General features: G+C 49.3%; 2 protein-coding genes across 2 annotated transcripts in view; both read left to right on the top strand.

Annotated features, from left to right (window-relative positions):
- LOC149348831 (uncharacterized) overlaps nucleotides 1-5438 on the top strand; it is a 53710-nt gene extending 48272 nt beyond the window's left edge. Inside the window, exons 13-15 of the mRNA XM_089541856.1 lie at nucleotides 608-717; nucleotides 4147-4282; nucleotides 5379-5438. Of these exons, the coding sequence (XP_089397982.1) occupies nucleotides 608-717; nucleotides 4147-4282; nucleotides 5379-5438 (306 nt within the window). The remainder of the gene's footprint in view (nucleotides 1-607; nucleotides 718-4146; nucleotides 4283-5378) is intronic.
- Nucleotides 5439-5524: 86 nt separating this feature from the next.
- LOC149348830 (uncharacterized) lies at nucleotides 5525-15900 on the top strand. Its single transcript, XM_089585919.1, has 2 exons — nucleotides 5525-5903; nucleotides 15252-15900. Exons 1-2 carry the CDS (start codon nucleotides 5571-5573, stop codon nucleotides 15477-15479), a joined length of 561 nt encoding a protein of 186 aa, XP_089442045.1. The 5' UTR covers nucleotides 5525-5570; the 3' UTR covers nucleotides 15480-15900.
- The last annotated feature ends 302 nt before the right edge of the window (nucleotides 15901-16202 follow it).

The following is a 16202-nucleotide window of genomic DNA, read 5'->3' as shown; positions in this document are numbered from 1 at the left end:
TGCAACTGTGCAGGCCTGGGGAGATGCTCTTGACCGGTCGCACTAGTGTGGTGCTGCACTGCCGCATTCCCGGCGTCACTAGTGCTTGTTAAAATTAATTAAAGCAGTTCAGCAGTGCAGTCTTAGACTAGTATTCTTACCTCAACACTGCTGTCATGCACTATTTTCGTACTCTACTGTTGAACGCTGCGAATACCGGCGGTAAACCGTGCGTTAAAGGCGATCAGCCGAACAGACTGTTAAAATTCTATGCATTTTACCTGTCTTGGCCATGGCGCATCTTAATCTGCACGCAACGTGTTCAGTCTCCCAATGCCGAGACGTAACTGAACTGTTCCCGTACAGCGTCGGAGTGAATCCCGAGTGGAATATAGCGTAGCTGGGGACGGCAGAGGTTCAGGTGAGCTAAGGAGATTAGAAAGCCTGCGGGCATGAGGCGGCCGCCCCAGGCGCCGGCAAGAGCTGATAAGAGGTCAGTAGGGGAGGAATTTGTCCTGTACTTGACGCAGTCTGGGTAATAATTGTGGTGATAGTGCATTGGAAGACTGAACTAGTTTCTTGTCTGGTTCATATATTTGAAGGCCTCTGCGCCTCTCTGACCTCTCAGATTCTGAACGGGATGACTGAAAAAGCGGAAGACTCGATGCTTTTCCTGGGCGTGGTCATTACCTCCGAAGCCATGGCCGACGCATTCCTCAACATTACCGAGACAATCAAGTAAGAATTGCGTTGCTAAGTTGTGATTGTTCCGCAAAGCTTGCCCAGAGCTCTGCGGGCACTCATAGTTGCTACGGTCTCAAAACTAAACATAATATGGTCGCGAGTTTGTAAGGCGAATGACCCAGCGTGAGCTAGCTTGCGATCCCGAAGTGAGAGCGACTGGATGTCCTCGCCGCAACGCCGCTGAAGCGCTGGTCTCGCGCTCAGAGCATATGCCTCGTGTGAATAAGGCGTTGGAAGGTGCGAGAGGTTCTGGGTTCGTAGGTGGGAAGTTTATTTCTACCGGTCGGTGCACAGCAGTGGGCTTGCATCTGCCGACAACGGTGGATGTTTGAGAAAATGGCCAAGAACAGAAAAAATCGTGAAAAGAAAACGAAAGACACAGTTTGAGAAAATCGCACTTTTCGTTCTCCGATGAAGGCATCCCCTTCCATGCGGAGCTCCTCGCTATCTGGAGAGCTTTAGAAAAAGGGGGGGGGGGGGGGGCAATGAAGGTCAAATTGACCGAAACATTAACCACGTGACCGCCCTACATCACGCACCAACGGTGGGCGCATAGCGCCTCAATTAATACCTCTACTTTCGATCAGCTATATATATTGCCCGTGTAGCTCGTAAAGCGGCCATCGGAACACCATTTGCATAAAATTTGGGGGCCACCTGCTTGACGCAGAATTTTCGAAGTAGGGTCAAATGACGAAAAAATGACGATAATACGAATAAGCGGCTGTGGAGTGGTGGGGGGAATTAAGAAACCATAAAAGATGTGCCAAAGATAAACCAAGTTTAATCATGCATATGCTGCTTTCGTAAGTATAAAACCAGCGAAAAGGACGCGTTCTCAAGGAGGAGAAGTACGCAGGACAACGCTGGAAACACAACTGAAAATTCTTTACTTGATGAATCGCCAACATCAGGACAGGGCGCACATGCGCGAGAGCAACCACAAACGTTAACAAAGGCAACAAACACGAAATTGATTAAGTGATCGAAGAAAGCGCATGGCAACCTATGTCCAATTCATGAGTAAAACACGTTTTTGGGCAAGTTGGTAACATTCTTGATTCATATTGCAGCGAAGAAGCACAAACACACGTAGAAGGAACACACGAAAAACAAAAAACAAAGAACACGGACGAACGCTGCGTTCGTCCGTGTTTTTTGTGTGTTCCTTCTACGTGTGTTTGTGCTTCTTCGCTGCAATATGAATCAAGAGTCCAATTCATGAAACTACGAGGTCTGTTAGAAATGTATCCGACCTTTGGCCGTAGAAAAAAAACTTGCATAACCGAAGCGTTGCAAACCTAGTCACCTTCAAAGTAGTCTACTTGGGACTCCACACACTTCTCCCAGTGGTGCTGCCATTGTGGGAAGTATTCCGAACAAGCCCTTTTCGGAATGGAGTTTAGCTCAGCTGTCGCTGCAGCCATAATGTCCTCTCTTGTCTGAAATCGTGCTCCTTTCAATGGCCTCTTGATTTTGGGAAACAGCCAGAAGCCGCAGGGGGCCATATCAGGAGAGCAAGAAGTCTGTTGAACTACAGAAGTCTGGTTTTTCGCCAAAGAAGTCTGAATCAAGTGCGAGGAATGTGCAGGAGCATTGCCGTGATGGATGCGCCACTTTCCTGTTGACCTCAACTCCGGTTTCTTGCGCCGCACAGCATCACGTAGGCAGCAGAGGACATCCCTGTAGTACTCTTTGGTCATTGTTTGACCCTGCGGAGTGCGTACTCGTGGTCTGCCACACAGAGGGAGTCAAAGAAAGCAGTCAGCATCACTTTCACATTGCTGCGCACCTGGATGGCCTTCTTTGGTCTTGGTGTCGTGAAGTGCTTCCACTGTGACGACTGGGATCTGGCTTACGGGTCGCACCCGTACACCAAAGACTCGTCAGCATTGATTATGATGTTGACGGACATGTCCTGTGAGACTTCAACACGAAGCTGCTTTTGCCCCACCGTGAGCAGCTTCGGCACGAATTTCGCCGCAACTCTCCCCATGGCCAAATCTTCGGTGATAATGGAATGTGCGGAAAAATTGTTCATGCCCACCTCTTCCTCAGTTTTTCGGATAGTCACGCGACGGTCCCGCATCACCACAGCGTTTAGTTCGGCAATGACCTGGTCATTTCGGCATGTTGATGGCCGATAGGAGCGTGGCTCGCTCTCCACCGATGTGCGGCCATCTTTAAATCAATTTACCACTGCTTAATCTGTGTGCTGCTCATAGCATCGCCACCGAAAGCCGTCTGAATATTCCGAATGGTTTCCACTTGGCTGTCACCCAGTTGGCTGTCACCCAAAATTTGAGGCAGTAGCGCTGCTCCTGTCACTCCGCCATTTTCCTTGCAATAAAAAACCGACGAGAGCACTGCGCACTGCCTCACTCAAATGCTGCGTCCCAGCGACTGACGCCATCGGCAGGCAAGAAAAAATTCGTGCATGCGCAAGAAGGTTCAAGGTCGCTGACGCATTCAGTTCCTAACTGCTTGATTTTTAAGGCTTCTATGATTTCTCGTTCTATCTGCGTTTTGCCGCGGCCAATGATTCTGACATTATGGAACAAAGGTGTGCAGTCTTTGCAGTGGTTGCAATGTCGTGGCAGATTTGCTGTGTTGCCTGGCTGCAGCGAAGTACGGTGCTGCCTCACACGGTCGTTGACGCATTGACACAGGAAATCTGCCACGACATTGCAACCACTGCAGAGACTGCACCCCTTTGTTGCATAATGTCAGAATCATTCGGCGCGGCAAAACGCAGACAGAACGAGAAATCTTAAAAGCCTTCAAAATCAAGCAGTTAGGAACTGAATGCGTCAGCGACAGCTCTGTTAGGTGCACGGCAAAAGAGTATAGTTTCATGAATGGGACATAGGTTGCCATACGCTTTCTTTGTTCGCTTAATTAATTTCGTGTTTGTTGTTTTTGTTAACGTTTGTGGTTGCTCTCGCGCATGTGCGCCCTGTTCTGATGTTGGCGATTCATCAAGTAAAGAATTTTAGGTTGTGTTTCCCGCGTTGTCCTGCGTACTTCTCCTCCTTGTGAACGCGTCCTTTTCGCTTGTTTTCCACCTACCATGCACCAACTGGCCCAAGAAGCTACGCTTCTTCAATGCTGCCTTCGCTACGCGAAGCTCGGTTCGGCCGAGCTGAACCGTTACCTGACTTTTTTCATTTCGCCCCCATCGAAATGCGGCCGCCGTGGTTGGGATTCGACCTCGTGACCTGGGGCCGCGTAGCCCAGGACCAAATCCACCGAGCCACAGCGGCGCGTGAAAGGCAACGGAATCGCTCACGTGGCACCTAAACGACGCCACACAATGCCCCGAACGATGAACTAAAGCGTGCCCTTCTGTGACGTAATGCTTCCATGCGTTGGTCTTTGTTGAGCGCGAAGAGTTGGGGGGGCTTGTGTTTCTGTTTTTTGCAGGGGTCTAAAGATCATCATCTACCAGACGCACATTATTCAAATTGACGAACCTTATAGCAGAGGCCCACTGTGCTACGCGTACCCCATCAGTGCGGGGGGTGCCAAGAACCTCGCCAACTCCTCCCGCCCCCTACTGGTGAGTGCAGCAGTGGTGGTCTGGATTAGCCGCGACTATGCAATGCATTTTGGCTGACAGCTAGGATTTTTGGGCAGTTTCAACTGGTCTTTATAAATATAAGTTAAGTCTGGCGGTTAAACGGGAGGTGAAAGAAAATCTCAAGTTTCTTCATGAATTATCACATCTCGATAAAAACACACAATCCTACACCGCCCGTTACACAGAACCGTGGAAGGTGCTCACTGCGCGGGCAAATTATTCTAGGCAAAAACTGTCATACACACTGCCAACCCTTTTAAATTCAATCCACAAATGAGGTATAGATTTACATACAATTTCTGTACGAACCCTACGCAAACATTTCATCAACAATCCTTGCTTACGATAACAACTAAGAGTGTTATCTTGCCTTTTGTTATGTTCACCTCTTGTGACCCCCAAGTGTGTGTGCATTAATTTTTAATATTGATCGTTCTGCGAGTTTTTTTTTGTTGTTATTGTTGTTGTTGTTATATCGCTGCCTGCTTTGCAGGGAGGCTGCGGGCTTCAGTCAAGTCAATTGTTGTCAAGCGGCTTTTACCCGCAGTCTCCCCATCATTGATGGAAATAAACACCTTATTAGTGTTATTATTATTTACGTGCTCTGAAACTGGTCGGGGCCTTACAGGTGACGTCATAAACGGGCTAGGATATGACGTCACAAACAATATGCGGAAGACTATCGCGCATGCTTAATCAAACAACTGGCGACCCGTTAGGTAAAATGTGCTTCTTCAGACGTCATAAATGAGTAAAAATGAGATGCGCGTTCAGCCAGTGCGGAATGAGTATTGATGGTTGAACTTAGCAAAGCGCAATAAAAAAGACAGGGACAACAAGAAGAAGAACGCAGGACAAGCGTTTGTTTTGTGTGCTTCTTCTTGTCCCTGTCTTTTAATTGCGCTTTGCTAAGTTCAACATCTAATACCAACTCGCCCAACTTTCTGCATTGCTTGAGTATTGATGGTCTGGTGGCTCCTGACGGCGCTACGGGCAGCGCTAAGCGCTGCGGTTTCTAAGAGAACTCGGAAAGCGAGTTCCAGCGGTGAAAACACGATTTCGCATTCCTCTTCAGTGCACCTTTAAGCTGAGCCTTCGCAACGCCCTCGGCCACTCGACCACGGGGGAAGCTTGAGTGACGAGCGAGGTCCCGCTTGAGGTTCAAGTTTACGATAGCTTGTCGTCCTGGGCGACGGCGCAAAGACAAACGCAACGAATCTAGCCATGCATTCCTGCAGTGGAGCAATCCAGGCGTAGCACCGATTAGATGACAAATTTCTTCACACTTGGCGGTCTGGCGTATCGCGCGTTCCCGCAGCCGGTGGCCGAGTACGCCGCGAACAAGACGCGAGCTTTGGGGGACAAGTACACGGTCCTGTTCTCCTCCACTCTGGGCGTCATGTTGTACGCCGCCAACAAGAGCAAGCCGATCACGAAATTCCGGGATCGCTGCGACGGCGCGCACATGGGCGACATGGACCTCACCTGCGACGAGAAGCTCGTCAAGAACTACGAGGTGAGCGACATGAGCAACTACATCATCACGGAGGACGGCGTGCACATGCTGGTCTACGACGGCATGCAGTCCCTCAAGGCAAAGGTGAGCTGCGCTATCCTTCATGACACCGACACTTGCCACTAACCCAGCTGTGCGCAATGCCTCTCTAAACTCCCAATTAACCTTGCCCTGCGCGCCAACTCCAGAGCCTTATACACGCAACTTTTCAAATGTGATTCATTCTCATGACTCATGCCTTTCACTACGGCCTTCGTCATAGGCTGAGTTGCTACGGGACGTTAAAACCCCCATAAACCAAACCATTCTCATGATGAGAACATATAAAACTGCGTAAAAAGGACGGGACAAGAGAAAGAGAACCACACAGGACAAACGCAGACTAACAACTCATTTATTCCACCAACTCCTTTTTCCTTCAACAGAAAAGCGCATGCACGCCAACCACAAAAACAAAAGCCACACTCTTCTCGTGAAATCAAGGAACTCCAACTCCTTGCTGTACTGGAGAATACAAGGGGGGTACTGCGCACAAAAAGACAAGGACAAGAAGATAACACAACAAGCGCAGACTCGCGACTAACTTTATTTGAAAACACGACACTCCTTTTATAGTTTCAAAACTGTCACATCACACACATGATGAAACCAAAAACCTGTCTTCATTGTGATACAGTTTGATAGAAGGGTCACTTACGCAATCTTTATCCTTCTGTTTGATCTTTATCCTTCCTTGTCTTTTTGTGCGCAGTACCCCCCTTGTATTCACCATGATTGACCGACTAGCCCAACAACGTACGCTTTTAATCCTTGCTGTACAGGTGTACTGAAGCATCGCTAACACATTTGTCAGGCCCTAATCTCGCGATTTCCGAGGCTTCGATAGTTTCCCGTTCTTTCTTATCCCTCCAGCGTCCGATTACCTTAGTCCTGTCGAAAAGCGGATTACAATCTTTGTCATCGTGCTTGCAAGTGTTACAGTGCTTAGGCAGATGCGGCCCCCTTGAATCATTTAAGGAATTGGCATGCTCTAATAATCTAATGTTGATGCAGCGGCCAGTTTGCCCAATGTATACACCCTACCACAACTCAGGGGAATCTGATATATTAAATTGCATGTACACTGTACGAACTTATTCCTGTGGTTCACACAGAACCTTCTTTTGCTTATCTTTTCTAGCCAAATTGCACAAACGCGACAACTTGCAAGGTGCAGAAAAAATAACGTCAACGCCGAATTTTCCGGCGACCCTCTTCACCCTCATTCTCATGACTATCTATGCGGTTCCCGTCTGCGTTTACCTTCGCTTACATATCACTCTATTACCCTTCAAGGGGCACTTATGGACACCTTGTTCAGTTTTCGTTCTTGTAATAAATCTATTCTAACGCTCTTCCTACGTCTGTCAGCGAAAGACGGATTTATTAATGAAAAAATCCCAGTGAAAAATCTTCCCGCCTCCTGACTCAAACTAGTGACATGCAGAGCGTAAACGGATCTGTGATCGACATTTTGACGTGAATGGCGATGGAGGGAATCGGCGGGTGGCATAGGCACTTGCGTTTCGTTTTTCAGCATTTTCTCATTTTATAAAAGCTCAGATTTCGATGGGAGCGGTCTCTTTGTGCACAATTAAAACGCGGTAGTCATTTGACGGAGCAGTTCAGTATTTCTTCAGCGCTTCTTAAAGACCCAAGCATCACAATTAATCGGCCCAATATTGGACGCGTATTGGCACAGGCCGGTCCTACAATGGACCAGAGTGAAACCATCCACTTCCAATGTTGGCCACATTACGTTCGCTGCCTGCGGAACTACAGGCTTTCCGTCCACCCACAGTGCGTACTGTTCCCACGTTCGTACCCACCCAAAATGAAATTCCCCGAGCCGTTTAATATTTCATTATCCTGTATTTATACATATACGCCCTCCCCCTACCATTTTTTCTACCGCTCCTACCTTTATGTCTCTCTCCCTGTCCTCTCCCTGTCATTTTATTGCCGCTAGACGCAGCTCAGGTGCTTCAAGTTTATATGGCAGATGACGTGGCTAGCAACATCTTTTCCTTCCATTTTTTTTTATTAAGAATAAATAGCCACTTATAATAACGACATCACTTCACACTATTGCTCTCGCTTAGCCGTCATCTCTGGCATTTTAAATTCCATAGCTGACTAAGTTAATCACAGTAATTTGAAACTCCTTAAGGAGAAACAACTTAGTTTGAGACCAGTTAGAGCACCCTTGCTTACGGCAGGTAGTGACCGGTGATCCGGATCATGAGAGGGAAATAACTAGACTAATAAGAATAGGGTGCCGCGCATATGGCAGCTTCTCTCAGATAATCAATGACAGTTTACCGATATCCCTCATGAGGAAAATATACAACATCAATAAAACGGAGAGTTGAGCAAGTTGGTACATACTGCTGGGAAATAAAACAGCGCTGAGACGAGGGACAAAGAAAGAGGAGGACAACAGGACCGCCACTGACTATCAACTGAAAGTTTCTTAGAAACAACACGCAATATATACTCAATCGACAACCAAAAGCGCATGGCAACACCAAATGCTATACTGATACATCAATCATCATCAGCCTGACTACACCCACTGCAGGGCAAAGGCCTCTCCCATGTCTCTCCAATTAACCCTGTCCTTTGTCAGTTGCCGCCACTGTATCCCCGCAAACTTCTTAATCTCATCCGCCCACCTAACTTTCTGCCGTCCCCTGCTACGTTTGCTTTCTCTTGGAATCCACTCCGTGACCCTGAAGGACCAGCGGTTATCTTGCCTTCGCATTACATGCCCTGCCCAAGCCCTTTTCTTCCTCTTGATTTCAACTAAGATGTCATTAACCCGCGTTTGTTCCCTCACCCACTCCGCCCGCTTTCGATCTCTTAACGTTGCACCTATCATTTTCCTTTCCATAGCTCGCTGCGTTGTTCTTAACTTAAGCTGAACCCTCTTTGTTAGCCTCCACGTTTCTGCCCCTGGACATCAATCACCTGGATCAAGATAATTCAATTCACAGTCATGAACTGTTACAGAGGGGGTGCTCACGCAAGAGTCACTGTTTTTCTGGATATGAAACGCTTCACTGATTTCCCTTGTTAGTTTATCTTTGTGCTTGTACAGGATCCTAGTTGCATTAAAAATGGGGGTACATGATTTTTCTGAAGAATCAAGTTGGTTATTCCGGGGACATTTCCTGTAATGCAAGGTCAAGTTTGACGATGGAGCCTTTTTCAAAGAAGTGTTGTGGCCTCTTAGGCAGGTGTTCAAGCACCTTCCTGTTTGACCTATGTAGGTCTTCCCGCACGTGAAAGGCACTTCATACGCAACCCCTTCAGCACAAGGGACAAACCCCAGGTCATGCTTGATCTGGCAACCTTCTTTTGTTTTTTTTTTTTTCGTTTCTTCCTGGCCCTTCTATCTACAATGCGCACAATTTGCCGAGCTTATTTGGTGCAGAAAAAAAAACCTCAATGCCATATCTGCTGCCTACTTACTTCAAACGGTGTGACATACATCTGTATTATACCGGTATTCACCGAAGGATCAGAAACGTGGAGGCTAACTAAGAAGGTTCAGCTTAAGTTAAGGACAACGCAGCGAGCTATGGAAAGAAAAAAAATAGATGTAACGTTAAGAGGTCGGAAGCGGGCGGAGTAGGTGAGGGAATAAACCCGGGTTAATGACATCCTAGTTGAAATCAAAAGGAAGAAGTGGCCTAGGGCAGGGCATGTAATGCGAAGGCACGATAACCGCTGGTCCTTAAGGGTAACGGAGTGGATTCCAAGAGAAGGCATGTGTAGCAGCGGGCGGCAGAAAGTTATATGGGCGGATGAGATTAAGAAATTTGCGGAGATAGGGAGGATCAACTGGAGAGATATGGGAGAGGCCTTTGCCCTGGAGTAGGCGTAGTCAGGCTGATGATGATGATGAAGCACCCTCTGTTATGCTGTAAACTGGCGATCCAGGATGATAATGAAATTAGGCGGCGACTCAGCGCTTACGCGGCTGTATTCACTTTGTGCTTGCAAGGTGGCGCAAGTTTTTAATGTTTCCTTTACCGCTCAGTTTTGCACTCACTGTTTTTTATGCGAAGCATACTAGCCGCACAACCGAGCTCTTCCTTGCTGCGCCGCGCACGGCCGCGTAGCTACCACTTGACCTACATTGGCGCACCACGTGATATGACGTCACAACAGCTGTGAGAGCTGGGGCTCAACTCGTGCGCTCGCTTGCGGACGCGCAGCCTCCGCCGGCGGCCTATGCTTCGCATCCTAGGCTTAACCATAAGCTAAGCCAGGCCACTTTTTTTTAATTCTTTCCTCGTCCTCTGTGAGTGGTCCCGAGCGCCGGCATGACTCGTCGCGCCGCTACGGGTAGTTTTTATTTCGCTTCTGAAATTAGACAGAAATCAAGCTAGCGCCTGTTGCCCGGCCGACGTGGACTATTGCAACAGGTATTACCCAGTCACTGGAATAAAATTTCGTACAAAAAAAAAAAACGATTACCACCGATCCGGAAAATAATGGGAGATCTTCACGTGTTCATAAATGCGCTGATAAGTGTTGACCGTGTTTGGGGGACACTGTCACACAGTGGCGGACTTGGAGGTCTCAGGCAGAAGCCCATTTGAAGGTGGATGCTCACTTCGAGAACTACGCCCCAGTATGCCCTTGTCGGTACAATTTTAATTCAATTTTCTTTGCCCGAAGGAGCCAGTTTAGTTAGTGTGACTCCGTCTCCGCTGACGTCACGGAAAGCTAGCGCAAGCTCACCTATAAAGATTCCGTGCGTCGCCCAGTCGCATCGGCCTCGTGCCAAACATGGACCCGCCAAACTGGACAAAGCTTTGACCCGTCCTAACATCCCCACACCCAAATTCGCACCCAATGATGGGAGCCGCCGCGGTGGCTCAGTGATTATGGCACTCGGCTGCTGGCCCAAAAGACGCGGGTTCGATCCCGGCCTCGGTGGTCGCAATTAGATGGTGCCGAAATACTAGAGCTCCCTGTACTCTGCTATGTCAGCGCGTGGTAAAGAACCCCGGGTGGTCGAAATTATTCCGAACCCTTCATTATGGTGTCCCTCATAGCCTTAGTCGCTTTGGGACGTTAAACAATCATCATCAAAACACCCAGTGATGCGCTGGAAACAATACGATGGGGCCAATGGTGGCAGTGGTTCAGCAGTATTTAAGAGCGATTAACACAAAGTGCTTCAATGGTTAAGAAAAGCTGTTTGAGTGGTTTGAAAAATAGCCACGCCGTCGTTCGTTCGGTTCTCGGCAGGATAAGAGACTGCATAGGGGGGTTCTCGCACAACTTCCGCCCTCACCGTTCGATCACGTACCTACGTGACACTAGCGGCCATACAGGACGCAACACCCTGTCTGCCGCTATGCACAAGAGTGGCGCTGGTGAACACTCTCAAGGTTCGGTAACACTACACTTAAATACCCCCTAAAGCAGAAGAGTGGACAGCCGTAGCCGTTGCTCGGTTGGTAGAGCACCGGAGGCCAAATTCGGATATCGTCGGTTCGGATCTCACCAGGGGCATGTGGTAGTTTTTTTCTCCTGCTTTCTGATCAATTATCTTTAAATTCACCACAAATTGAAAATAATAAAAAACATCCCCTAGGCTCCTTGATGTCGGTGGCTGTCGGGTTTCGTCATATACTCAAACATATTGTTACGTAAATGTACGCACACAAGGAGTAGTCACTGAGGGATGCCGACAGCAGCTCAGTCGAACCACTGCCGGCGAACGGCGCACAGATCACACTTCGTTCTCTTCGCGCTGCGTGCACAAGCCCAGCACTGTCTTCTTCGTTGTCCACTGACACAACTCCCGGCGGCGAAAGCATCGTCCCGATGCTAAGTGGAAGACGGTGCAGGTGCACGGTATGGCTTAAGGCGAACCACGTGAACAACGTCAGTGGCAGGGGGGGGGGGGGGGGGGGGATGACGACGGAGGATCGAGGGGGGCAACCTCATAAGTCAGGTCGGTCACCTGACAGAGCACGCGATAAGGGCCCTTATACTGATGAAGTAGTTTCTCTGAAAGGCCGACACGGTGAGAGGGATACTAAACGAGGACGAGTGATCCTGGCGTGTAGTGTACTGGGCGATGTCGGCGGTCGTAAACTGACTTCTGGTAGGCCTGGGAGGCGGTGAGACAGTCGCGGGCGATTTCGCGGGCCATGGTTGCTCTGGCGATGGCATCACGTGCGTACTCCGTGGTCGAGGCCGAAGAAGGCGGCAGGAGTGTATCCAATGGCAACGCAGGATGCCGGCCATACAAAAGATAGAAAGGCGAATAGCCCGTGGTGTCATGCCGCGATGAATTGTAAGCAAATGTTACATAGGGCAAGGCAATGTCCCAATCACGATGGTCGGGTGCGACGAACATAGATAGCATGTCAGTGAGGGTCCTATTCAGGCGCTCGGTAAGCCCGTTCGTTTGAGGATGGTACGCTGTAGTGAGTTTATGCTGCGTGGAACAGGACGGGAGTATGTCGTCAACTACCCGGGACAAAAAGTAGCGGCCGCGGTCCGTCAGCAAATGGCGTGGGGCACCGTGATGAAGGATGACATTTTGCAACAGGAAATCGGTGACATCAGTGGCGCAACTGGTTAGTAATGCACTTGTGATAGCGTACCGAGTGGCGTAGTCAGTCGTGACAGCTATCCAACGGTTGCCGGAACTGGACGTAGGAAAAGGTCCGAGGAGGTCTAGTCCGACACGATGAAAGGGTTGCAGAGGTACGTCGATAGGTTGCAGAAGGCCGGCAGGCAAAGTGGAGGGCCGCTTCCTGCGTTGACAGAGGTCGCAGCTGGCAACGTAAAGGCGAACACTACGGTAAAGGCCGGGCCAAAAGAAGCGGCGTCGGACCCGATCGTACGTGCGGGAGACACCGAGGTGTCCCGCGGTGGGCAGGCCGTGTAGTTCCGCGAGGACAGACGAGCGGAGACGCTGAGGAACGACGAGCAGGAGCGGAGGGCCGTCAGGGCGAAGGTTGCGGCGGTCCACTGACAATATATACTATTTGGTTTACTTTTTAATTATTCGCTCTTTTGTTGCAAAATGACCTTTAATCCTTATATAGCGCGGTTCCCTTCCTCTCCCTTCCGAGGAATGAAGTTGTTGTGCTACTAGTAGACGTTAGGCTAAACCCCAGGTGGTCGAAATTTCCGGAGCCCTTCTCTACGGCGTCTCTCATAGCCCGAGTCGCTTTGGGACGTTAAACCCACATAAACTAAACCAAACCTAAACCGCCATTCACTGCTAAACGGTGACCACCGAGTCGTTTTAGATCTCGACATCACGAGTTTGAATCGGGCTGCGTGAAGAAAAGTGAATTTTTAAATGCAATTGTCTCAGTAACAAATAGTCTTTCGGCGGCCAGCAAACATGCACATAGTGGGAAAGAGACTTAGAATTCATCGTCTCTAACGAGTAGAATTCGATCGAGTTGTCATCAAAGCTCCTTTTAGAAGTTTCATGTCCATACCGGAGGGGTGCGCAGCCCTTGCGAGACAAAAAAATCGGCTGTGGTTCAGCTCGGCTGAACCTGTTTAGTTGGAGCGAAAGGTCGCCGGAACATCCGTAATTTACACGCTCATGATTAAATTATTCATGAACGCCTCAGTACATAACTAGAAGAAACGTTTCCAAGACATCTGTGCATTCACTGGACACACGCCATCTGCTGGACCATCGCCGTACATTGCGCGTTGGGTTTTCAGTTGGTGCCGCATGATGGCGCTACGACTTCGCACCTTGCACGACGGAAATTAATCGGAAACATACTTCGCTACTCGCTTAATTGGGATATCTAATTCACATGCTCAAAATTAAATTATTCATGCACGCCTCAGTACATATCTCGAAGATACGTTTCTTAGACATTTGTGCATTCACTAGACGCGCCTTAATTCATTCCCCCCTCGCACCCCCTTCAAAAAAAGAAAGAAAAAATGCTGGGGTTTACCTTTGGTTAAACCTGGTAGGTTGCGTAAGCATCTATAGCGTTCCATTGGGGTCATCACCGGTTGTAGACGATTCGGTTTCGATAGAGGCGCGGTGCGCCCGTCTACAAGTGTCTTGAGCGCGCCGCTTAGCAAGGCGCTGTTCGCGTTCATCTGTCTCCGAAGCCCGTTGCCGTTTCCTGGCTTCGTCAAGCCGACGTAGCCTCCCTTTCTGTTTATCAGGCGGCATAACAACGTAGTCGGCAAGCGAGCGAACGCATTTCATACCCCCCTTGCCGTTCTCCAGCCTCCTCTCCACGCTCCGCAGTTGGCGAGAGCGCGGCGAGGGCAGCGCCTCCACTCGGCAGCGGAAGCGGCTACAGCTGTAGTGCGGCGCGCCTCGCGCCGCACTTCAAGGTCAAACGTGCCTCGCGGCCGCCCCGACGCGCAGGGCTGAAACCTGTCGTAATATTGCTTCCGCAATAAAAACACTAGTGGCGGAGTGGAAGTGCCCTTGTCTGCTATGCCGGAGGCCCAGTTTCGATTCCCACCTACACCAGAACTTTTTCAGTAAGGCATGATGACGGGCTAGTTGGTTTTGCATCTGGAAACTTGGAATAAGCCACCTAGGGGCAAATAATTTAACCTAGGCGCAAATAGAAGAGAACGACACGTCGTTCTCTTCTTGTGTTTCCGTCTTTTTTGGCTGGTTTTCTCCCTTGACATGCCTTACCAACAGGCCCACCATTCTGCCCTGCTCCAGTACTTGTAATTTGAGGCCGCTTCAAGGTCAAATCTGGGCCGTAACATGACCATGATGTTTTGTGCGTGAGAAGTGGAGCTTTTGCTCCAAAAATTGATGTCGACCGACGGAGAAACAGATGTGACCACCTGTAAACGGAGCTCTTCGCATTAAAGGGCAATTGCACCACTTTCCGAGAATTCCGCGGTATTCTAGGAGCCGACCTATTGAGGCCGTGGGTAAAGCTTGCCAAGTGTTCTTGAGCTAGCGTTTAAAATAGTGACCTAATCCACGACTGAATTTTAGGCTTCTTCTCAAAGCACCGAAAAAGTGCGGGGAAGCTTAGTGGGACGTCACGGAAGGTAAGATTTAAAATTACCTCTGCCTTCAACCACACCTTCCGTACAACGCTCGGCTGGCTTTGCCTTCGGTGGCTTTTTCCCTCAAAGCAAGGGTTGATGCGTTGAAAATGTGCTGGTACCTTCGATGACGTCATCATATGCGCCCCTCACTTGGCGTTGTGCGCAGCGGAGTAGCTTGAAGACCACCGCGGTATTAATCGGCCATTAATTCGCCATTTCAAATGCTAGCCCAAAACCGGCTTCGCGCAGTTTACCTGCGAGTTTCTTTAAGCTCGTCGATCTCTACAACTTAACGCAGTTGCCCTTTAGAGCCCCCTGCAGTGGCCCTGTTCTTCGTACGCCCAGGTGGAGAGGTACGTGCCGACGATATCCCAAGGCTGGTGCTTGTTCGACATCCAAAGGGACGTGTACTGGGCCTGCCAACAAGACGCCCCTCCTCCCTTGTCTCGGGTCGGAGCTGTAGCCCAGCTGTTAAAGGAGATCTTCGGGGTCGATGAAGAGACCGAAGAAGAGACCGAAGAAGGCAAGAAAAAAGGAGGCAAGAACAAAAAAGGAGACAACAAGCCCACATAAGCGCCGGGCGTGCGTGTTTAAATCGAGTGCTTTTTGTGTGGGTGTGTGAATGTTTGTGTGATTGTTAAGGACACTTTAAAGACAACGTTCAGCGCATCAGGTATGACGTCATTGCACCATCTAAGACGTCGATTCTGGTGGCTGGAGTGTGGAGGATCGGCGAATATCTAGTGAACAGGAACATCTAAGGAAAAAATGAAATAATGTGTTTTGTTGAATTGTATTCTATCGTAGTGTATTGTTTATAATTATCAATGCTTGATGTTGATGAAAAAGTTGCGCGTTACTCTACCGACAAGACTTACGGCTGGACTGCGCTTCAAATGCGTGCTATAGAAAGCACGGTGTTCCAAGAATCGCCGTTACGCCGCATTTGGGAACCGCCGTGTAATGGAACAGCGGAGTTGCGATTCGCTGCTATAGACGACGGACCCGGAAGTGGTGGCTGAATCAGGATGCGGCTCGCCTTGCTTTGAAACGCTGATTGCCTGCAGTGCGCTTCACTGCATCCTCCCAACGGGACCCAGTATTCAGCGTACATTCACATTTTGTTAGCGAATTGGCCGCTGGCTGTAGCTTCTCGTCGGCCATCCGCTGACAACAAACCAGCGTCCTGGACATGACGTCACGGCGTCGGACTGGCCGCTTTTCATCTGAAGAACGTTGAATGTGTGTGCACGCTCGTGTGTGTTTTGTGTTGTGACGCTTTGAACTTGATTTACT

The sequence above is a fragment of the Amblyomma mixtum genome, chromosome 4, assembly GCF_055824585.1.
Source record: "Amblyomma mixtum isolate Tamu chromosome 4, ASM5582458v1, whole genome shotgun sequence".
NCBI lineage: Eukaryota > Metazoa > Arthropoda > Arachnida > Ixodida > Ixodidae > Amblyomma > Amblyomma mixtum.
This window is presented reverse-complemented; position numbering and strand designations above follow the sequence as displayed.